The sequence below is a fragment of the Chelon labrosus genome, assembly GCF_963514085.1.
Source record: "Chelon labrosus genome assembly, chromosome: 1".
Classification (NCBI taxonomy): domain Eukaryota; kingdom Metazoa; phylum Chordata; class Actinopteri; order Mugiliformes; family Mugilidae; genus Chelon; species Chelon labrosus.
This window is the reverse complement of record NC_140337.1, coordinates 27,499,201-27,522,510: the sequence shown is the minus strand read 5'-3', so window position 1 is coordinate 27,522,510 and position 23,310 is coordinate 27,499,201. Positions and strand designations below refer to the sequence as shown.

The window sequence follows — 23,310 nt, the reverse complement described above, 5'->3', positions numbered from 1 at the left end:
CAATTGGAGGCGTTTTAAAGAGCTATTTGGAGCCATACAGTAATGAATTAGCGGCTGCCTCCTGTACATGATTTAGAAACACAAAAGCACTCCTCGCCGTGTTAGTACCATCAGAGTCTTGTTCCTCCTCTTTTTCCAGATGTAACACTTGCTTCTCTCTCTCCTCTTTGTTTTGTCTGTGTTTTGTAGCTCTGCTCTCAGCTTGACTGAGCCACATACTTGCATACATCAGTCCCTCTTATTCCTTCCCTCTTCTCATCTCCCTTACACACCTTCACAATACTCCCAACTAACTTTTTGCAGTTATCAACTTGCAACACTCCCTAAAAACCATATTTCTTTCTCCACCTTTTAAGATGTTCAGCACTTGGGGGGTTAAACATGAACATGAATCTTGAATCACCGCTCAGATCTCTGGTTTTGTTTTTACTCTGATTGGCCCCCATGGTTTTTATGAATGGATTTGTTCCTCCTACAACTACTTTTTTAAAGATTAGTTTTATTTTTTTATATTTTTTCTTTCAGGTATTTTCAGTAAGTCAAGCTTAAAATCCTACGACCATTTTCAGCAGGGAATATCTAAGAACCGACGCCTACGTGCATTTTCAGTAGGTCTTCCACAACTCAGTACTGTTTATAGGCCTTCACTCTCTCATAGGTTCTTTTATAACCTCTTTTTATTGCTGAGAAGAGATGAACTCTATTGAACCTATTTTATTGCTGAATAAACAGACTTCTCTCCTTTGTTCGATCCCGTTGACCAACCCGTCCCTCCTCCTCCTTCCGTGGAAAGCCTTATTCTGAATTCACAGATAAAGATTTTAGTTACGCCGTGCACGGTCTTTACATTCCTAGGTTTGGAGAAGGAAAAGGAACGGCACCAGGGATCCGGCTCCAAGGACCAAATTATGTGAGGTGAACAAAGGAATCACCATTCTTGCAATGAGGATCTCCAAGTCAGCATTTCTTTATTCAAGCAGTGCACAGAATCTCACACAACACAATGTTATAGGAGAGGAGCTCCCCGAACAGAACAATGAAACAGTATTTATACACAATGGTAGATTATCTTCAGTACACATCATACTGCCTATCATCAAACATGTTATCTATTCTCCAGAAGGAGGGAGTATCTTCCATTGAGATGGCACCAAGGCCTCAGGCCTCCTGCACTCTCCTTCAACTAACAGGTTTTCTACAAAACAAGGCATTTAATGGTGCATGAATAGAACCTGTTTACTAAACCTAGTAACTAAACCCAAGATTTTTCTATCATTGATTAAACCAATAAATTGTTGAGTCATCACTTGTCTTTTCTAACTTACAACCATTTAAACCCAACGATTCATCTAAAATACCCTCCTTTAGTTATTCCATCAGTCAGTCGTCCTGATGAGGTTCTAATTTTTATGGAACTAAACCTCTGTCTCTGTGTTAAATCCCACCAAGAAACCAGAAAGCGCTGTAATTTACACAGCTTTGTATGCGGTCCCTGAACCTCACATCATTAGAAATCATGAACTGAGACTCAGACTTTCCCTGTTTAGGTATGAAGTACACTAACCTTCCTAACATGGAGCTCAGAGGCCGTTTTCTCATCATTAAAATAAGAAATAAGAAACAAATCTGACATGTAATATGACTAGAGCTGCTTGCAGGTATGGAGACTCAATCATATTAGTCCTTTTTCAATAACAGTGAATAAATATGTACAAGACTTTTTTAAACCTTTTAAAGTTTTTCCATTTTTTCTTGTAAATGAAACTGAATCCCAGCTGGGTGTAAAACCTTAAATGAATTCATGATTATTATCACGCACCTTCAACGTGACTAACCAAACTGACCAAGCTGTGTCAGTCTGGCCTGATTCAATTAGAAATTAGACTATTACATTGTACAACATAAAGTCCATCCATATGTTTTAATGGAAGAATAAACTGGTTATATTGAAGAAAACTCTTTACATCAATCAATATGTCCACATGATTAGATAAATTCAAGGCTCCAGGGAAAAACAAATCAACTCCAATACAACGATAGAACAAACAAATGCAAATAAGTTTTATATCAAAGTCAAAATCCTTGACTTTTATTCCTACTCACTAATTTAATTAGAACTAATAAAAGTTCAGCACAAATGACAAAACAGCAGCTTTATTCATCATGTGAAGCTTCAGCTTGAGACTAAAAGACACATTTTAACCAACTGTCCCTGAAGTGACTTCTGTCTATTTGACTTTAATCAACTCAGCAGTGGATCCACAACCAAGTAACCAAAGTCCAGCATAGAGAGGCTGAGTGAATGTGGTCTGGACTCTGTGGAGGAGAGTCATGGTTTCAGAGACGCTGTAGAAAGACAGAATACCTGCTCTGTGATCCAGGTACACTCCGACTCTGGAGGAACTAGGACCTGAGACGTCAGCTGAGACTGTGTTGTAGAAAAATAAATAACTGTTTGCGTAACAACATAATGACCAAGATTTGTAATTGAATCCAAATAAACATTCATATGTGCTCCATGCTCTGCTGATATTCTTGTATGTGACTGCTACACCAACTTCTCCTCTCCTCTCCACCTCCCAGTAACAACGTCCAGTCAGACTCTCTCTACTCAGGACCTGCCTCCAATCAGTGAATCTGTCTGGATGATCACAATAAGACTGTTGTTGTTTCATTCTTGTTACTTTTCTGTTCCCCTCAGATAATAACAGCTCTGTGTGTGCTGTGTTTGGATCCAGTGTGATTTCACGTGAATATTTCAAAAATTCATCTCTGGTCTTTGGCTCTGGTTGTGACAGTAAAACATCCACTTCAGTCACTGTCAGTGACTCCACCAGCTTGTGTTTCTTTAATGGAGCTACATCATAGTGAGGTTGGAGGTGTTTCTCACAGTAAGAGGCGAGACAGACCAGACAGGACTTGAAGGCTTTCAGCTTCCTCCCAGTGCAGGCATCACAGGCCACATCTTCAGGTCCAGCATAGCAGTGATCAGCTGGATCAGCTGGATCAGCTTGGAGTCCAGCCTTCTTCAGCTGCTCCACTAACTCTGCTAACATGGTGTTTTTCTCCAGGACAGGCCTTGGTATGAAAGTCTTCCTGCACTGAGGACAGCTATAGATTCCCTTCTGGTCTTCTTCATCCCAGTGGCTTTTAATGCAGTTCATGCAGTAGCTGTGTCCACAGTGTATAGACACAGGATACTTCAGTAGATCCAGACAGATGGAACAACAGAAGGATTTTCTGTCCAGCTGAACTCCTTTCTGCTCCATTTCACCTCTGTGTCGACGACTGTGTGAGTTTCTGTTTGCTAGAAGTCAAACTAGTCTGAGCTCTGATCTGAACAAGATGTGATTCTACAGTGAATGGAGCCTGTCAGCTCTCACACTTCACCACATGCTGGTTACACCCATCTTCAATGTAGAGATCTAAAGGGGAACAAGGAAACATGAGGAAATATGAGTGGAGCTGCTCCAGGAAGAGGGAGTGGTTATCAGACGTTGACTAATTCCAGGAAGAGAAAGAGTTTGAAACTTTTTACAGCAGAGCACATTTAAAAACGTTGGTCAGCTAAATGTTTAGGTGGTAAAATGAGCTAAAACACAGTTTGATGACTGTTGGGACCTGAACCTAGTGGTGAGCTATGGAAGCTCATCAAGTAGTTGTTTATTTTCCTTTTTTGAGCTATGGAAGCTCACCATGCATAACCAAGTTAACCACATGTTTGTATTCGTGTTGGAAACAAAGGGAAGCACTGGAAACCTCAAGTCCCACAATCCTCCAGGTGTGAAAACTGACCCAACAGTTCACTAGCTGACAGTAGCATGTGAGGTCATCAGGTCATATAAAATGCACTGTTTGGCCTGTGTTCTTTCTCTTACTCCCTCCCCCACTTCAACTCCACACCTCCACATGGAGACCCCCAGCTGCTCGGCTGCAGCTGGCTGCCAGGTAGTCTGCTAAGAAAGAGCAACTACTCCAGGCCTGTTCTCCTTACAGCAGCTAAGAGAGATCCTGCTTAAGGAATCTGCACCAGCTCTTTTAGACAACAAACAGAAGGTTTTCAGGCTAAACCCCCAACCAACAGGAGCAACAGGTAGTTGCCACCGAGCTGCTAGCAAGCCACTTCAAAGGACTCAAGGAGCGGCCGGTTTTCCTACAACTTCTGCCATCTGGAATACACAGCAAGGACTTCAACTTTTCCCAGCTCGGCCCTTCCATCAGGAACCGCCAGCTAAAGGAGCAACACACCAGAAATTGACTTGTCCACCAAATCTGGTAGTATGACCTGGGCCTAGTCAAGCTAAGATAAGCATAGAACTAGAAACGTTGATTTGATGTGATATTTGTTTTTACTGAGTTGTTGCGATCGTAAGGTTATAATAGTGGTTTGATGTTAGATTAGGTTATGCAACACACAGACTCAAGGTCTCTTGCATGTTAAACTAACCACCCTTCCTCTAACCTGGCACCTCATAAAAGTCTAATCACATTCCACACAGGAATTCAGCCAGCACATGGTCTGAGTGTCCCTACTCAGCAGCCATCTTGTTTCCTTTGTGTTCAAGGCCTCAAGTCCCCAGCGGCCATCTTGACACAACCACACCCACATAGAGACACACGTGCACACACGCACACACCTGTATAAAGTCCACTGTAGTTAGATCATATTTTTTGACCTTTGTTCTTGTTAATAAATGTCTTTTAAACATACCTGTCTGTTTAATGTTGCACAAGAGTGAATACTGCCAAACTCTACACCGTCAAGAACTCTAAATTCCTTCACCTTAACTAGTTGTTAATGGGGTAATTTTGGTTATAGTCATTAAGTTAATTATTAATCAGAAATCCAAATTCAAAATTTTGTATATTTTATGAGACTGATTTGATTAATTTGCTATCTTTTCCCTTCTTAGAAGGGTGGTGCTCTGAGATGATCTAGTAATTCAGATCCAATTATTTAATCAATAATTATTTTTGATAATTATTAGTTATTCATGATAGCCAAACCCCAATATTGAGTGCCTTAGTACACAGGCCCAACATGACACATTTTCATGACTACTATAATTCACATATATTCAATGAAACAGAAAAAATAACCACTTCAGTAGAAGTAAGAAAATCACAAACCCCTTCACTACATCCTTCCGTGTGAGGAACACTCTATGAGACCAAGGCAGATTATAATCCAAGTCTACCACAAAGAGAAGGACATGAATGAATGCTCCAGATCTTTACCTGTTGATTGTAGTTTTCTTCTAGTTTCCTCACTGTTGAAGTATTTCTAGATTATAAATATCTTCATGCGGAGTGAGACACCACTGAATAAACTCTAAGGATTGTTAAACATGGCAATCGTAGAGTTAAACTAAAGACTTCTTCCTCCTTCCTTGTTGTTGTCGTCAGTGTTGCCTGACGTCAGGAAAGGTGCATTAGAACTGGTGCTTCATGGGAAATGCAGTTCTCCTGCTGCACAGTTTTCAAATGTCCAGGACTGTGTTTGTGTTTAACATCTGTCATCCTTATAAGACAGTCACTGATCTGCAGCTTGAGGCCAGAATGCAACACAAAAAATCTTTACCTTTAAATAATTGATTCATTGAGATAAATTCCTCATATCTGACATAAATAAATTGTTCATTCTGTCCTCGCACTCATACAAGGACTTTTACTGAATACAAACCCATGAACCTCGTGTGCGTTTTGTCGTCAGCTGCTGGAGAAGGAAGGCGACAAGCTGATGGCTGATGGACAGAGAGACGTTCAGGCTGGACGACTGCTTTGGTGTCTTCCACACCTTCTACTCAAAGTTCACCAATGCCGTACATTGGGTACATTGGGATGTTTAGGTTTAGTTCTTTAGTAGAGACACAGAGAGAAACTCAGCATCAACTCCTCTTTAGTCCATGTTTGATATGACTTTAGATTTAGTGGATTTTATGACTTGTTTGCTTCTTGTTTGCTGGACAGTTTCATTTCTTTTTTGCTGGTGAATCAGTTGAAATCTTGAAAAAGTCTCAGTGAGATAATTAAATTCAAATAATGACGTGGCTTCACTTGTTCTGATTGTTCTCATGAAAAAGTTATTTGCTCCACAACATTTATATTTGACTCTGCTGACACCTAGTAGCCAAAGACAGAAACTCATTTGCCCAAAGTGCAGTAACTGACTTGACAAAACATTATGTAGGAGCCATTAATGCGTTATATGTTTCTGTTAGTAGTAAGGTTAAGGGATATTGTTTGGGTTTTTGTGCTTATTAGGATATCGTTTATGTGATCATGTTTATTAGGGGAATAGCCAGACAGTTGTGGACTGTGTGAAACCTTCTTAAAACACTGTCCTTCCACTCATTCCTAAATTTCCGAGTCAAGTCCTTTTCAAACGCCAACTGGATCAGATTGGTTTAGCGTTGATGAAGCACAGTTAGGCGATACTCTGTGAAGACATTTTTAAAAGTGGAAAATTAATTTTCACAGGATGCAGCACCGGCTCCAAAAGTCAGGCCATGTTTAAATGCTGTCAAGACGGTAGGCATTGCTTCCAGTGGAACTGGAACGGTTTCCAAATCTGTAAGGATTGAGAAATAGGGTTGAAATCAATATCATTACAAACAAAATAGTTCCCCAGATAACAATAGAAATTGTATGCAACATCATGCTGAACAATCAAATAGATCCTCATCTCATTGAACCGAATCATGTACGGTGTGATGTGTGATATGTTTGACTGCTTGATGAAGGCTTGATACTGAAAAATATCAGTTTGTTTTAAAGGTCCCAAATGACAATGCCATAACAATATAGGCTATTTAATCATTTTAAAGGAGCCTTTGGAGATTTTTGAATGCAATAAAAACAATACTAAACTTTTGCATATAGCCTTAAAGGGGAATTACCATTTTTTACAACCTGGACCTTATTTCTGGCATAAAATACGATTGTTTACTCACGCATATAACTTTGATGTCATTTGTGGCCGTTCAGGAGATATTTAGCTCCGTGTATATCCATATAGTGGGCGTGACTGGGGCACCGAAACGCAGCCTCTAAACAACACATTATCTGCCGTGAAACTCATTAATTTCACCAATATTTTCTTATGATATGTGCTAGTGCTAACCCCAGGCTTTGGCTGGGTCTTTCAGCTGACTTTCGGGACACAAAAAAAAAAAGTCTCTACCACAGCCCGGTTTATCATAGAACAGAAATCCTCCAGAGTTGTGATACAGATGTTTCTGGAGACGTCCAGACGCGTATCTCCTGGCCTCAAATCCCACTCTGAGGCATTCCTCCTCTGTTGTCAAAGCCAAATATTGTCCACAAGAACACCACCAGTTACTGAGATTTAACTGAGATTTAACCTGCCATCTATTTACAATACAGTTTTAAATTCTGTCCCCAAGAAGTTTCAGTCTCTGTCACACCTTGACACTGGAGCCTCTGACGAACCTTTGTTGGATATTTAGGCACGTAGGAAGCATGCTAGGTGGGGAGCTCGCTAAAGGTAAGGGTGGCTGCGTGACTTTAGTGTGTTTGCAAATCATGATAGATTTGGTTGATTGGTTTGTGGTTCACTCCGCATCAACGGGGCGAATCACGGTAGATTTGTTTGTTTGAGTTGTGATTCATAAAAGGACTAGGTTAATTATTGAAATATTAGTCACTGAACGGTGAGGGGTTGTGCAATGGCAGCGTGGAGGTGGGTGACTCCAGGACGCTGGAATTCATTGTTAAGCCTAACTGTTGTGCTTAACTTAACGAAACATCGGTGAAGGAGAGGTGCCCACTTGAAAACCGAGGCGGGGTACGTCCTGGACAGGTCTCCCATCTATCACAGGGCTAACACAAAGAGACAGTCAACCATTCACACTCACACCTACGGTCAATTTAGAATCACCAATGACCCCAACGAGTATGTCTTTTGACAGTGGGAGGAAGCTGGAGTACCTGGAGAGAACACACGTAGACACAGGAGAACATGCAAACTCCACATAGAAAGGAGCCAGTCGAACACGGAACCATCTTGCTGTGAGGCATCAGTGCTAACCACCACGCCTCTGTGTTGCCCAAAGTAGCATTACTTCAAAATAAAGTTACTCAAGTATAAGTAAAAAGTAGTCATCTAAAACATTACTCAAGTAAGACAAAGTATTTGGTGAAAATACTACTCAAGTACTGAGTAACTGATTGTAATGTCTGTTTTATTTTTAAGAAATTATGTAATCAGACAGACAAAAATAATAAAATGTGCAAATCCTGGTATTTCCAAATAATAAAAACAATGAATATCTTAACCAAATAATAAATCAAGCTACAAATTTCCAAATCTCACTTTGGCTGCTATGCCACCACAGTTTGTGTGTGGTCATGGTACTGATTGGCAAAATGGAGTCATACAATTTTTAACGCTAAGTCGGATATATGTCAACATAATTAGATAGAGGCTCGAGGTAAAAAGAAATAAATGCAAATATAACATGAAAACATGATCCACATAAAAATTTTTTTTTATTGAGTTTATGTTTTTAATAAGTTTACACAAGTAAGAATATATTTAACTTTTAGTTTTATTACCTGATTTAACTATGATTAATAAAAGTTCAGCCTTGTTCATCATATAAAGCTTCAATTCCTACATTAAGACAGTAATGTCTGATAAATGACTTGATTGAGTGATTTCGATCACCTGGGGCCTCATTTATCAACCGTGCGTAGAAAAGGTTCTAAATTCTGGCGTAGGAATGAAATTTAGAATGTGCGTAAGTACAAAAAAATCCGTATTTATCAAACATGCGGACACTGGTCGTACGCACACTAGTAAGTAATCAATGATGATAAATCCCACCTGTTCTTTACTACCGTGCTCGTGCATGGTTAGGGTCATTTGCATTCAGAAACGCCTCCAAATGACCATATATGGTAGCAGGAATCCCTTCAAAAATGTGTGAATGGAGTTTTTACCCCCTCGCCGAAATCATGGCAAAGAGAGCGAAGAAGAAGAATTTCACGGACGCTGAGATTGAGGTACTTGTGGGAGAGGTAGAAGCGAACCAAAAAATATTGTTTGGAACATTGAATGCGGGTGTGACCAACAAAAGAAAAACTGCTACCTGGGAGAAAGTGACGACTGCTGTAAATGCTGTTAATTGGGTCAGAGGAAAGATCGCAATCTGAGGTAAAAAAGAAATGGTTCGATATCAAAATCAGAGCCAAAAAAAAACTCACAGCACACAGACACTAAATATCTGTAACCCTGCAGAGGGACGCCTTGTCTGATGGCTAAATTATGCAGCACACAGCAAGCCAAGATGATATGGCAGACTTTTTCAGGCTTATACTGAAGTGTCCCCCCCGTGCTGGCAGAGCCGGCCCAAGGCATAAGCGAACTAAGCACCTGCTTAGGGCCCCGCCGCCAGTAGGGGGCCCCAAAGAGCAATCAACAAATTTTTTTTTTTTTTGCATGTATGAGTGATGCCTTCTGTATGATCAAAGATATATTATTGTAAAAATGAAATAAAACAAAATAAAAATGTCTATGTCAAAGCTCCGCTATACCGGTAATGTGTACCTCCTGCTGGGCAGTGCGCACTGAGTGTCCAAAGCGCAGGCAGTTGAGGGGCAAAAAATGTCACAAAGAAGGACATATCCTTCAGGAGCAGAGAAAAGAAAGAGGAAGAAGAGAAAAAACGCCAAGATAAAGGTATGTTTGCATGTCATGGAATGTTTGTGTAGCAGTTAATAACATAGGCTAATAGCTAGCTAGTTTAAAACGAGAGAGATTTATCTTTCAACTGGCCTATTTTGTATTTGTGTCTGAGCTTTAACTTCGAGTTGATTCTCAGGGTTGGCCCTATATATTTCCCCCTTTTTTTATTTTTGGCTTCAAAACAAATGTTGTTTTTTTACATCAACTCGTAATGTGAAACTTCCCCAGGAGCACTGTTAAAGTACTTTGGAGGCACAGAATCAGCCCAGTGTCAGTCCACATCCTCAGGCTCAACTATGGGAAATGCATCAGGTCAGGGAAAGACTGGCACTACACAGTACATTTAATTTTGAAGTATAAGAATTACACCTGAAGGGAATTTAGTGTATCTCATTAATATGTGTGTATATTAATGTATTTCATCTTAGGTCCATCTTCATCTTCTACAGAGCCTTGTCTCGCACCCCCATCCTCAGTGCCCACTGTCCCCTCAGGCTCTGTGTCTGATTTACCTGGTAATTTAACTGCAAAACTCCTTTCATGTAATTGTCAAATTATCTCAATAAGATTTAATTTAAGATATAATCATATGATGAGGGACTTTTCAGACAAACACATATTATTTCCAAATTACTGAAGTAAATTTCAGTTGTTTCACCGGCAGAGTTTTTCTTATTACAAGCAAAAACACACTGATAAAAGAGATTTTAAGCTTTTAGTTTTTTTTATAAAAAAAGAAAAAGGTAAGCAACATGAATAAGTGTAATATGACATCTAACATGGCTAGCTTTTGTTGTTGTTGTTGTTGTGTTTTTCATCTTAGGTCCATCTCCATCCTCTATAGAGCCTTGTCTCGCACCCCCATCCTCTGGTCCCACTGTCCCCTCTGGGTCTGCAACCACAGCTGATTTACCTGGTAAGTTAACAGCAAAACACCTTTTATAATTGCTCATTGTATTGCAGAACATTCAGAAATTAATAATTATGTCCAAAACTGTAATTTCATGTCCTTATCAGTCTTTATTTTTTAATCATTGTCTTTCTTTGGTCACTTCCTCAGCAACTTCCACCACAACATCCCCTTCACACCATGGATCATCATCAGCTCTGCCAGTTGATCCAGCTGAGTGGCCTTCTTTCCTCTCAGATCAACAATCAATATTATTGGCAGAAATAGTGGGCCCCAAAATTAAATTTTGCTTAGGGCCCCATTGAGGCTTGGGCCGGATCTGCGTGCTGGACAGGCACAGCCATCGGCCTTTTAGCAAGCCTATTGCGCGTTCAACTACTGTTCTTGAGCGCGCATGGGCCCGGTTGTAGTGCTGCTCCTGCGGGGTCCTTGGGTTGGCTACGGGGGTCATCAGCCACGTCTTTAGTGGATATCCACGATCACCTATAGAGATATTATAATAAACCATACGAAGCCCAGAAAATACTTTTGAAATGTTGTAACACTCACCAATAAGCCAGCCATCGTCAACACCTCCTGCTTGGAGGCGCACACCCACAGAGCTGTTCTGCAGAATGAATGAGTCGTGCGTTCCTCCAGGCCACCGGGCAACAACGTTCAACAGATACATATGTGCATCGCAGATTATTTGTGCATTGATTGAATGAAATCCTTTCCTGTTGACATAATTGAATTCATTGTGTGATGGTGCTTTTATTGCGATGTGGGTGCAATCTATGGCTCCAATTATGTTTGGGAATCCGTCGATGGCGTGAAATCCTCGTTTTATCGTGACTCATGTGTGTACGGGAACTGGATGTCAATTGAGGCCAGAGAAATTATTGCATCCAACACTGCCGGCATGATTCTGCTTAGTGTTGGCTGCGAAATGCCGCATATGTCTCCAATCTCACGCTGAAATGTTCCGGTGGCCAAAAATCCCAGGGTGGACAGGAGCTGGATGTGCACTGGGATGGCTTTGGTACGTTTTGTCTCTCGCTCCAACACGGGCTGTAAATCATGGCATAAATCCATTAAAATGTTTTTGGGGAAGCGGTACCTGCTGAAAAGCCACTCTGTGTTCTGACTGAACAGATCAGCACGGTCTTTGAAAACGCGCTCCCTGCGGAGCATACGGTTCTCCAAGTCCTCCAATAGCGCAAGATCAGCCATAATACTTGCATATGTACTTGTCAGACTTCTTTTAAGGTTGTTCTGTCACAGCTGTGTTTTATAGCTTATCACACCAATCATTCAAAATGTCTGCTAAATTACTAATTGATAAATTGTATTAATTACAGGCAACAGGGAACATGTGTGAAGTTTGACATTTCTTAACGTTGTGACTCCTTTAATGGGTTCTATTTGTAGTTTCACTGTTCTACCACTAGATTTTGTTTGTACGCATGGTCAGAGTTGTGCTTAAATTTACGCACGTTCCTAAGCACAAGTACAAGTTGATAAATTCCATACTTTGCGTGGGAATGTTCGTACGCACTCATTACGCACACATCTGTGTGTACGCACGGTTGATAAATGAGGCCCCTGGAGACTAAAATGCACATTTTAAACTATTGTTCCTGAACTAAATTCTGTCTAATTCACTTTAATCAACTCAGCAGTGGATCCAGAACGTAAAATCCAAACTTCAGCATAAAGAGGCTGAGTGAATGTGGTCTGGACTCTGTGGAGAAGAGTCATGGTTTCAGAGACGCTCTAGAAAGACAGAATACCTGCTCTGTGATCTAGGTACACTCCTACTCTGGAGGAAAGAGGACCTGAGATGACAGTTGAGACACTGTTGTAGTAAAATCTATAACAGCTCTGTGAATACTGTGTTTGGATCCAGTGTGATTTCACGTGAATATTTCAAGAATTCATCTCTGGTCTTTGGCTCTGGTTGTGGCAGTAAAACATCCACTTCAGTCACTGTCAGTGATTCTACTTTTATTCCACTTTGGTCTCATACGTCCACAAAATATTTTCCCAATTGGCAGAAATGTTATTTTTGGAGAGCAGTGTCTTTGTCCTTGCCACTCTACCACCGTGATTGTTCAGTGTTCTCCCGATGGTGGATTCATGAACATTAACATTAGCCATTGTGAGAGAGACTTAGCAGCTTAGGAGTTGTTAGTTGCCATCATACACTTTCACAAACATGTTGTGAAAATCAGACTGAGACAAATCCCTGATTTATTTAAACTAAACCAGGAAGTGAACCACACCTGAGTCTCATTACATTGATGGAAACACTTCTTATGTATTATTCAGATATGAAATATTGGGTCTTTTTCCTAAACGAATAAATTCAAATGTATAATACTTCTGTTTAATTTGTTCGATTGGGTTCTTTTCGTCTACTTACAGGACTGACTTGTGTAAAAATCCGCTGATATTTTGAGTCATTTTAATTCATTTTTAATATTATTATTATTTAATTTGTCGACAAAATCTGAATGGCGCAAAAACTTTTAAGGTGCCCTGTACATGGAACAATATCCCCAGTTGTTTTTCAGATTAGGATTTTTACTTAAATGTGATTTCACGCTTTCTAACGAAAAAATACATAAAAATTCAATAATTATCATAATAATAAACAATCCAGCTGAAATATAAATATATAATATAAATATATAAATATAAATATTTATGTTTGTCCTATATATTAACTTTGTTTGTGAACTGGTATGACTGAATGTTGTATTATGTTTCTGTTCTACTGCTCAATAAAGCTTTTGGGGAAAAAAGTGTTTTTTTCAGTCAATTTTATGCATACATATAAATATATAATAATAATAATAATAAATAATAAAAAATAAAATAAAAAATTAATTAAAACAACATATTACAAGGAACAGATAAAGGTAACAGACTTCTTGAGTGTGTTAAGATAACTAAATGTGCTTTTTTAATAATTTCATATACATACGTACATACATACATATATACACATATATATGTATTGTTGGGATTGTTTTATTTTTATTATTTTTTTTGGGGGGGGGGGTCTAAGAAAGTTAATATATAAACCTAATTCAGTAAGGAAGTATTTGAGTGAAGGTGCCGACTTGGCATATTCGGTTTTGTGGATGTGGAATTATCCAAATAAAATAAAGAGAATGATGATAAAGTTTAAATTTAAAATTTCTATAACTTTTCCCAAGGTCCTGATTCCATGTTTCATTCATAAAACAAACTTTCCCGCTGTGTTTTGCTACAAAGTAATTATTTATTTATTTTTTTGCTACAAAGTAAATTTCCCATCAACAATGAATTGGCTGCTGACGTCATCAAACCGCGCCAAACAAAGCTCCATGTGCAAGAGGAGGAAAAACGAACCGGAGAAAGTTTCTTTCTGATCTGGGACTACAATAATAAACGTTTTTTGTTTTTGTTTTTTTAAAAACAAACATATAAAACGTAATTCTGAAGAGCTCGAGTTGGCCGTGAGGTCAGCTGGTTCGTTTTTTGTTTGAATAACCCCGGAACTCGGTTGAAGGAAACCAAAGAAGAAGAAGCCGAGATAAAGAAAGTAAGAAACGAGTTCAAGGTGTTTAAAGTTTAAAGTCCGAAGAAGAGCGTTTTTTAAAGGTAAGCCTGCTTTACTTTACAACTTCTATGAGTGTTTCAACAGTCCCGCAGGCTGTTATTGGTTTTGTGGGGTTTATCAGGGAATAAACTATTGAACTAAATAATAATAATAATAATAATAATTAGGCAAATAGTGTAAGTGGCACTGCTTATAAATAAAATATTTAATTAAAGTCAGTGTCACTTGGATTCTACAAGGGCCTAAACAATAATGCAACAATTTCATATTTTGTATATGTTCAGTTTATATGTTTATGATGCTGGAGCTGAAGTGGACTCCATTTGAAAGTCCTCCATGTCTTGTTGTTAATGGGGTGGGGCAAAACATTAGGAACGCTTTATCTTCCTGTCCTCTGCTGTGAACCTTTGTTCGCATTCACTGGGAGCTGTGGTAAATTATTCATTCACTATCCTGTGGAGGGTCACAGGGTGCTGGAGCCTATCCCAGCTGTTATTGGGCTAGAGGCGGGGTACACCCTGGACAGGTCTCCAGTCTATCACAGGGCCAACACAGAGAGACACTCACACCTATGGCCAATTTAGAATCACCAATGAACCTAACCAGCATGTCTTTGGACGGTGGGAGGAAGCTGGGGTACCTGGAGAGAACCACCACACCGCTGTGCTGCCCTGTGGTAAATTAGCTTTACTACTAGTTCTACTGCGAGCTACTTCTACAACGTCGTTATGCTTGCCGTTATGGTTTGCACCTTGTGGTGTTGGACTGCGTAAAGACATTTATGGACAGGATCTCAAGGCACAGTTTGCGTGTCAAAGGTGTCTGGTATGGGAACCTCAGACCTCCATCAGGCCGTGAGCTTTAGCACGCACCAGGACGGTTTGTAGCCAGCTCCGAATCCGAGGTCGAGGTGCTCTCCTGGAAAAATGGTGGATTGTTTCCTACTAGTCGGGGGGTTATTTCCTCTTGGGGTGCTGTTCACAAGTGACGGTACAATGAAGCGAGAGATGGATCTACGTTAGAGCTCTCACCTATCGTCATGAACATGAACTGGCAGAAAGATTTATTGGACTGAATCCAGTCGACTCTAGGAGAAGACAAGGAAGACAAGGAAAGACTTTAGGAAGCTACAGGGTACCAGATCTAAGTGCAAAGAAACTTGATCGGGACATCCCTAGTCTGCAATGCCATTCTTTAGGAGTGTGTAGAGGGTAGCTGGTACCTTGTGTTCTCTACTCCAGAAATGTTCTGGTCATCCAACGCTGCTATAAACTCCCTAACCCTCTCTGGAAGATTGTTCTCCTTGATGCTGTCTTCAGGAAACTTTTCTTTTAAACACAGCATTCAGTGTTTGTTGTTGTTGTTTGGATGCAGCCTTTGCCTGAGTGCACTCCATGGATTCTGTTTAGTGATTTTATTGGAGCTGTTGTATCAAGTTGGTAGTAGTGAATGATGATCTCCTGCTACCACCTCACCAACTTTTTGTCAGTTTTGATGCTAAGCAATGAAGAGGAGTAAGACGTTTTGATGCTACAGGGAATTGATCGTGGTTTATGGTAGAGCTAAAATAAATCAGGCTTGGCTGAAGCCCGATACCAATCTGATCCAATCATTTTAAAAATGCCCGGGTCCCACACCAATCAGGACATCAACTAATGCAGATACAAGCGACCGGAATGAGATTCCTCCTTAGGGTTGCTGGGTTCACCCTTAGAAATTATGAGATCCCAAGGTAGACCCAGAATTCAAGAGGGGGATTACATATCTCATCTGGCCTGGGAACTCCTCAAGATCCTCCAGGATCTCATCCGTTACCGCCATGACTCTGCTTCAGATATGCAGAAGAAAATGGATGGATGGTATCCTACCTACCTCCCTCTTGTGTTGGCTGGATGGTGTCAAGGGTTTTTTCTTAAGCATGGATCCTGACATCATCTCCCACAGTTGTCTTCTGTGGATGTCCAGGCCTTTTTTTATCATCAAAATGAACCAAACTGTTGATTTGTTCACTCCTAACGTTGCGGTTATCTTTCTGATCAGTATGTTTTGTTCTTGCAATCTAAGGATGACCTGTTTCACTTGAACTGACATCTTGTTGTGAACATGAAATGACCTCCAATGATTTAAGGATGATATTTAGTTTTTTAGTGAAATATCTCAATGACCTGCCTCTTCTACCAGATGTTAGTAGATTTAAGGCTCCAGACTCCTCATGTTTGATCAGTGGCCGTGAGCATGTGAAGTCCGATGACGACCACAAGAGGGCGCCTTCATCCTGCTAACCAGGGATGTTGTGGAGGTTAAAGCTCATCAACTGACTTTGATAAAATAGGAATATTCAGAGTGAAATTCTCAATCAAATGCCTCGTTATATATATGTGGCTGTGTTGTGTTTCAGCAACTGTGTTTGAGTTAGTTAGTTAAAAATCAAGGCTATTTTTAGGAGAACAGAAGAGAAACTTATGACAACTGTGGAGACATCTCTAAACCCAGAGATCCCAAGAAGAGTTTACCCCCTAAAAGCTGACCAACGTTTTTAAACGTGCTCTGCTGTAAAAAGGTTTTAACATCAAGTGTCTGCTTCACACTGCTACTCTTTCTGGAACAATCAAAGTCCGATAACCACTCCCTGTTCTTGCTGCCATAAAAAACAACAGATACAGTCTATCAACATATTTCCTTGTAGTGACGTGTTCAGATCAGAGCTCAAACTAGACTCACTTCTAGCAAACAGGAACTCATACAGTCGTCAACACTGAGACGTGAAATGGAGCAGAAAGGAGTTCAGCTGGACAGAGAAACATTTTCTTGTTCCGTATGTCTGGATCTACTGAAGGATCCTGTGGCTGTTCCCTGTGGACACAGCTACTGCATGAACTGTATAAAAAGCCACTGGGATGAAGAAGATCAGAAGGGAATCTACAGCTGCCCTCAGTGCGGGAAGACGTTCATACCGAGGCCTGTCCTGGAGAAAAACGCCATCATAGCAGAATTAGTGGAGCAACTGAAGAAGACTGGACTCCAAGCTGCTCCAGCTGATCACTGCTATGCTGGACCTGAAGATGTGGCCTGTGATGTCTGCACTGGGAGGAAGCTGAAAGCCTTCAAGTCCTGTCTGGTCTGTCTGGCCTCTTACTGTGAGAAACACCTCCAACCTCACTATGATGCAGCTCCATTAAAGAAACACAAGCTGGTGGAGCCCTCCAAGAAGCTCCAGGAGAACATCTGCTCTCATCATGATGAGGTGATGAAGATTTTCTGTCGTACTGATCAGCAGACTATCTGTTATCTCTGCTCTGTGGATGAACATAAAGGCCATGAAACAGTCCCAGCTGCAGCAGAAAGGAAAGAGAAGCAGAAGGAGGTGGAGGTGATGCTACAAAAAATCCTGCATGGAATCCAGGAGAGAAAGAAAGATGTGGAGCTGCTTGTACAGGAGCTGAAGGCCATCAATGGCTCTGCTGATAAAACAGTGGAGGACAGTCAGGAGATCTTCACTGAGATGATCCGTCTCATCCAGAAAACAAGCTCTGATGTGACGCAGCTGCTCAGATCCCAGCAGGAAACTGAAAAGAGTCGAGTCAAAGATCTTCAGGAGAAGCTGGAGCAGGAGATGACTGAGCTGGAGAGGAAAGGCTCCGAGCTGAAGCAGCTCTTAAACACAGAGGATCACAACCAGTTTCTACACAACTACCCCTCACTGCCACCACCCAGTGAGTCTACACACTCATCCAGCATCAAGATTCATCCTCTGAGGAACTTTGAGGACGTGAAAGCAGCTGTGACAGAGACCAGAGAGAAACTACAGGACATTTTGAGAGAGACATGGACAAACATCTCACCGACAGTGACTGAAGTGGATGTTTTACTGCCACAACCAGAGCCAAAGACCAGAGATGAATTCTTGAAATATTCACGTGAAATCACACTGGATCCAAACACAGCATATGCAGAGTTGTTATTATCTGAGGGGAACAGAAAAGTAACATTAATGAATCAACAACAGTCTTATTCTGATCATCCAGACAGATTCACTTTTTGTTGTCAGGTCCTGAGTAGAGAGAGTCTGACTGGACGTTGTTACTGGGAGGTGGAGTGGAGAGGAGAAGGAGTTTTTGTAGCAGTCGCATACAAGAATATCAGCAGAGCAGGGTGTTCAGATGAATGTATATTTGGATACAATGACAAATCTTGGTCATTACGTTGTGACACAAACAGTTATTTATTTTACTTCAACAAAGTCAGAACTAACGTCTCAGGTCCTGTTTCCTCCAGAGTAGGAGTGTACCTGGATCACAGAGCAGGTATTCTGTCTTTCTACAGCGTCTCTGAAACCATGACTCTCCTCCACAGAGTCCAGACCACATTCACTCAGCCTCTCTATGCTGGACTTTATCTTTTTTCTGGATCCACTGCTGAGTTGATTAAAGTCAAATAGACAGAAGTCACTTCAGGGACAGTTGGTTAAAATGTGTCTTTTTGTCTCCAGGGCCTGTATTCCTGAGAATCCTCTCAGAGAGCTCCTAAATTAGCCTAAAAATTCCTAGCTAGGAGTCTTAGTTTAGGAGTGATTCCAGAACATTCTCAGATAACTCTGAGCAAGGAATGGACAGAAACTCTGATCTTAGTGAGGAGGTGTGGTTGACCCCGTTGCTAGGTATGAATCATCATTTCAAGAGGTGTGATTGGTTGATCCTAAAACAAGATAAAAATCGACTTAATGATAGAATCTAATCTCTATGAAGACAGTGTAATTATAAATAATATTTTACATAAAAATAAATCGAAAGCTATTCAGTTATCCTACAAAATGTGTGAAAACTCCCACTTGCACAGTATTCACATGCTGATAGTTCTATTTGCTTTCATTCATTTACCATGCTGGTCATTTTTGCCCTTCATCCGTTTGGTATTAACGAGGGTAAAATGGCTCAGCTTTCATCAGTTTCTGTGGTTTCTAACCGGCCTAGAAGAAACAGTGTTGGTTGGCGTTTAAATCTTCCACAAACCGAACAACAATGGAGAAGAAATGAAGGAGGAAACCCAACTGGACAGAGGAATAGTGTTTGCTTCTGGCTCAACTGGTCAGCTGGTTCTTTCAGCCATTTTCTCCTCTGCTTAAGAAATTCCTAGGCCTCCTAAAAGTCCTACTCCATGCTCTTAACAGATCTCACCTTGGGAGCACTCTTAAGTGCTAAGATTCTTTAGGAATACCTTTTATCTTTACTAGGATCTACTCTTAACTTTGAGGGGAAATTCATAGAAAACATCATGATTCTAAGAATTTTCTTAGAATTTGGCCACTAGGAGCAACTCTTTGCGCTAAGAATATTTAGGAATACGGGCCCTGGTGATTTGGTCTCCATTGTTGTAACTGCGAGTTCATTGTTATGTCACAAGATCAGCTGTCAATCACACTTTCTCGGCGGTACTTTGACGTCTCCTGGTTTGTTGTTTGCTTGATTTTGGACTTTGTTTGGGTGACGCTCCTTCCTGTGTTTGTTTAGTCACGGAGGCTCACCATGACTTTGATTCAGCTAAACTGATAGCTAAACTGATATTTGTCCACATGAGAATCTAAACTTGTCTGTGCTCTAAACGTCTCATGAATATTTGTGTTGATGTGTTTGTATGTTGTTGTTTCTCTTCTGCTGCATGGGCCTCAACAGAGAAATCAGCAGACCTTCCTTTATCAAAGATTTAGTTCTGAAAGAAAGAAATCTACAATTACATCTCCATTGATTGGTTTGTTGTTGAAATGGATGAACAGATGACCTCACGTCAACTGTAGTGATCATGATCATCATCAATCAGGACATCAGTCATTATTTCATTGTACATAGCTGATATTCTGAGTCCAACTAACTGATTGTGTGGATGAAGTGAATCTGTGAATCATGAAATCACTGAACAAGAGTCATTTATCAGACTTTACTGATTTAATGGGAGAACAAACTGAAGCTTCACATGATGAATAAAGCTGCTGTTTTTGTCATTTGTGTTTAACTTTTATTAGTTCTAGTTAAATTAGTAAGAATAAAAGTCAAGGATTTTGACTTTGATATAAAACTTATTTGCATTTGTTTGTTCTATCGTTGTATTGGAGTTGATTTGTTTTTCCCTGGAGCCTTGAATTTATCTAATCATGTCGAGATATTGATTGATGTAAAGAGTTTTCTTCAATATAACCAGTTTATTCTGTTATCAAAACATATGGATGGACTTTGTCTCAATGTGAGCATTTAAAGGTTTGTAAATGTTCTTCTCCATCTCGTTGCGCATGTTTGTACTTCTTATACTTTTTTTTTGAAGAATTAATAAAGTGGACTGAGTTTAAACATCATGGAGTTTCAATGAGGTGTTTCTTATATTGAATGTAGAATGAGATTATAACTCTGGTTATATACCGGGTAATCTTTTCCACTTAACATTTTCTGTTGTGTGTCATGCAAAACTTCCACTCTCCACCTACATTGTAGAGAATCAGGGAATTAAGCAATAACAGCAACTAAACAATTCTGGTAACTGCTGATCAGTGGTCTACAGCAGCTTGGAGGAATTTTATATATTCCTTCCACAACATTTCTATTGGATTAAGGTCAGGACTTTGACTTGGCCGTTCCTAAACATTCATCTTGTTCTTCTTTAACCGTTCTTTTGTAGAACCACTTGTGTTCTTGGTTCTCGTTTTCTTGCTGCATGACCCAGTTTCTCTTCAGATTAAAGCTCGTGGACAGATGTCTGACATGTTCTTTTAGAATTCACTGGTAGAATTCAGAATTCATTTGTCCATCAATGATGACAAAACGTCCTGGTCCAGATGCAGCAGAACAGGCCCAAACCAGGACATTGTTTGATGGAGGGATGAGGTTCTCATGCTGGAACCATTCTTAATATTTTTTGATATAAACAAGGAACTGAACAACACCTGAGTCGCGTTGCATTGATTGGAAACACTTCTGAACAGATGGTCTGTGATTTGGATTTGAAATTAACTTGGTAATCCTTCACTTAATCTTGCACCTCACAGATTTGTAATGTTGGCTCTTTTTTCTGAATAAAATAATTCACAAGTACAACATTTCTGTTATGTGTTTGATGGGTTTTCTCTGACAACTTTCAGGACTTGTTTTGAGTAATTTTTATGCAAAAATGTAGAAAATTTTGAAGGGCATAAAAACTTTTATGCGGCACTGTATATCAGAGCAAAAATGAGTATCATGTAGCGTTACAAACATATTTAGAGACAATATGAACCTTATAAATTTTCCTGTTAAGTCAGACTGAAACACAGACTAGTAGCAGTTTCGCGAGCGTTATGCTAACAGATCTCTGGACTTTCTACGGTCATCCACGTTTAAAGCATTTTCTAAAATTATGACGTGTCTTCTCAGGATGCTTCTGTTTTCTTATGCTGCTTGAAGATTTCAAGAGGAAACGGGAGCGGAAGAAAAAAATGGAGGGAGGAGAAAGGAGAGAGGAGAAAGAAGAGGTGAAGATACATGAAGAGGAAGAGAGAGAAAGAGCAGAGGAGGTCAGATCACTTAAACCTAAATTGCGGAGACTGGACGAGGAGGAGGAGGAAACTGAGTTAGAAATGATGAAGGCTTTCTCCAGAGACAAATCTCAAAGGGAGCCAATCAGTGGCCACACCCCAATCTCTGCCTCCTCCTCCTTGACCTCCTTCCCTTTTCTCACCTCGTCCCTCCACCGAGGGCAAGGAGGACCGGAGGCGGATGGCGAGGAAGACGAGGTCAGAGTCGCCATAGTCACCATCGAGGACGAGTCCTGTCCTTCCGAGCCCTTTGGCACCACCCACCTCGAATCAACCAATCCGATCACACAGACAGAAAATAGAGGGGATGGGAAGGAGGAGAAGGAAGAGGAGGAAGGAGACCTGGAGGAAGCGGAGGAGGAGAAAGACGAAGAGGAGAAGGAGGAGGTGACGTCACCTTCGTCTCACCTGCAACACCAGGTAGGACAGAGGGGATAAACAATGGGTCGCTATGTGATGTTGTTTCAGAACCATGAACAGCGATGTTTGCTGAGTGTGTGTTTTGATTATAGATCGTAAAAAAGATGGACAAATGACAGCTCCTCTAAAAGTGAATCCAAAAGCATGTGGAGCCCCCCCGGTGTCTGGCGGCAGTATAGGTCATAAGCTCCGCCTCCTCCGTGTTAGTGGGCGGGACTTGAGCCAAACTTAAACACTAAAATACACGTTGAATTCATTTTTTTCAAGGATGGTTTCTGTCATTGTAGTAGTTAATATAATGATGAGGAATGTTTAAATGTCAATTTTTTGTAGGGATGCACCAAAACTTTTCGGCCGAAACAGGATGTTGTGATGATGCAAGCAACAACCGCAGCAAACTTATCCAAAAAATTAGGGATGCACCAAAAATGTTCGGCCGAAAAACCGAAAATGCACTTGTGATCCGATCGCTCATTGTGAACATTAAGACCAGGTCTGAACGGGGCCCCTAGACGCTGACGTCGTCGGCATGTGTGTGGTGTTCAGGTGCCGTCATGTCTCCTGTTCTGTTGTCTTTGTAAACAGGCCGAACAGCCAACAGCTGCGACTCTGTGTGTTGTCCTCCTTTTACCATTAAAAATGGAAAGTCTTGACGAGAGTTGCGTAGCTGTAGTACGCTTCATGCGGCATCTTTCCAGCATTCAGAGAAAAGGTATTTTGTGGAAGTCCTTAAATGTTTCTCTGCAGTCCTTAAATGTCTTGTGTTGTCCAAATTATCACATTCCTCTTTAGTAAAAGTCTGGTAAAAACCCATTTCTAAGTGGGGCAAGAAGTATTTGAGTTTAGAAGACACTCATTTGACTTTAATGCAAATGAACACAGGTAATTATAGACTCTATGACAATCTTTGACTGCACCATAAAAAAAGAAGTAAACATTTTCCAGTGACTGTGAATAAGCATCCGAATTCACATCTTTAAATTTATAATTATGGTTATTTTGTTTTAATATAACTGGATTTAACCAGTTTTTGTTTTTTGCTGGTTTGTAGGAAGAGTTTTGGGCGCCAGATGAAACCCTTAAAAAACATAATATACAAAGTTTTTTTGATAATCTGCTCAATAGGG

The 23,310-nt window shown here is 40.4% G+C and overlaps 3 protein-coding genes across 4 annotated transcripts in view; 2 read left to right on the top strand and 1 right to left on the bottom strand.

The window, feature by feature from the left end:
* Nucleotides 1–977: 977 nt before the first annotated feature.
* On the bottom strand, nt 978–3,341 carry LOC311507365 (tripartite motif-containing protein 16-like protein). The gene has a single exon (XM_084571678.1). The coding sequence runs from the start codon at nt 3,267–3,269 to the stop codon at nt 2,229–2,231; it is 1,041 nt and encodes a 346-aa protein (XP_084427804.1). The 5' UTR covers nt 3,270–3,341; the 3' UTR covers nt 978–2,228.
* Nucleotides 3,342–14,047: 10,706 nt separating this feature from the next.
* The window catches only part of LOC311503855 (F-box/WD repeat-containing protein 7-like), a 36,112-nt gene continuing 26,849 nt past the window's right edge, over nt 14,048–23,310 (top strand). For both annotated transcript variants that reach the window (XM_084566749.1, XM_084566748.1), the window contains exons 1-2: nt 14,048–14,249; nt 21,603–22,183. In XM_084566749.1, the coding sequence (XP_084422875.1) occupies nt 21,620–22,183 (564 nt within the window). In that variant the 5' untranslated portion in view covers nt 14,048–14,249; nt 21,603–21,619. The remainder of the gene's footprint in view (nt 14,250–21,602; nt 22,184–23,310) is intronic.
* LOC311505336 (tripartite motif-containing protein 16-like) lies at nt 16,584–18,629 on the top strand. Its single transcript, XM_084568848.1, has 2 exons — nt 16,584–18,360; nt 18,468–18,629. The coding sequence occupies exons 1-2, from the start codon at nt 16,976–16,978 to the stop codon at nt 18,538–18,540; spliced, it is 1,458 nt and encodes a 485-aa protein (XP_084424974.1). The 5' UTR covers nt 16,584–16,975; the 3' UTR covers nt 18,541–18,629.

Excerpts from the sequence above, each read along its gene's own strand:
- LOC311507365 (XM_084571678.1), bottom strand. The coding sequence starts at position 3,269 with ATGGAGCAGAAAGGAGTTCAGCTGGACAGAAAATCCTTCTGTTGTTCC.
- LOC311505336 (XM_084568848.1), top strand. The coding sequence starts at position 16,976 with ATGGAGCAGAAAGGAGTTCAGCTGGACAGAGAAACATTTTCTTGTTCC. Across the intron at positions 18,361-18,467 it reads AAGAATATCAGCAGAGCAGG|GTCCTGTTTCCTCCAGAGTA; the intron begins GTGTTCAGATGA and ends CTAACGTCTCAG.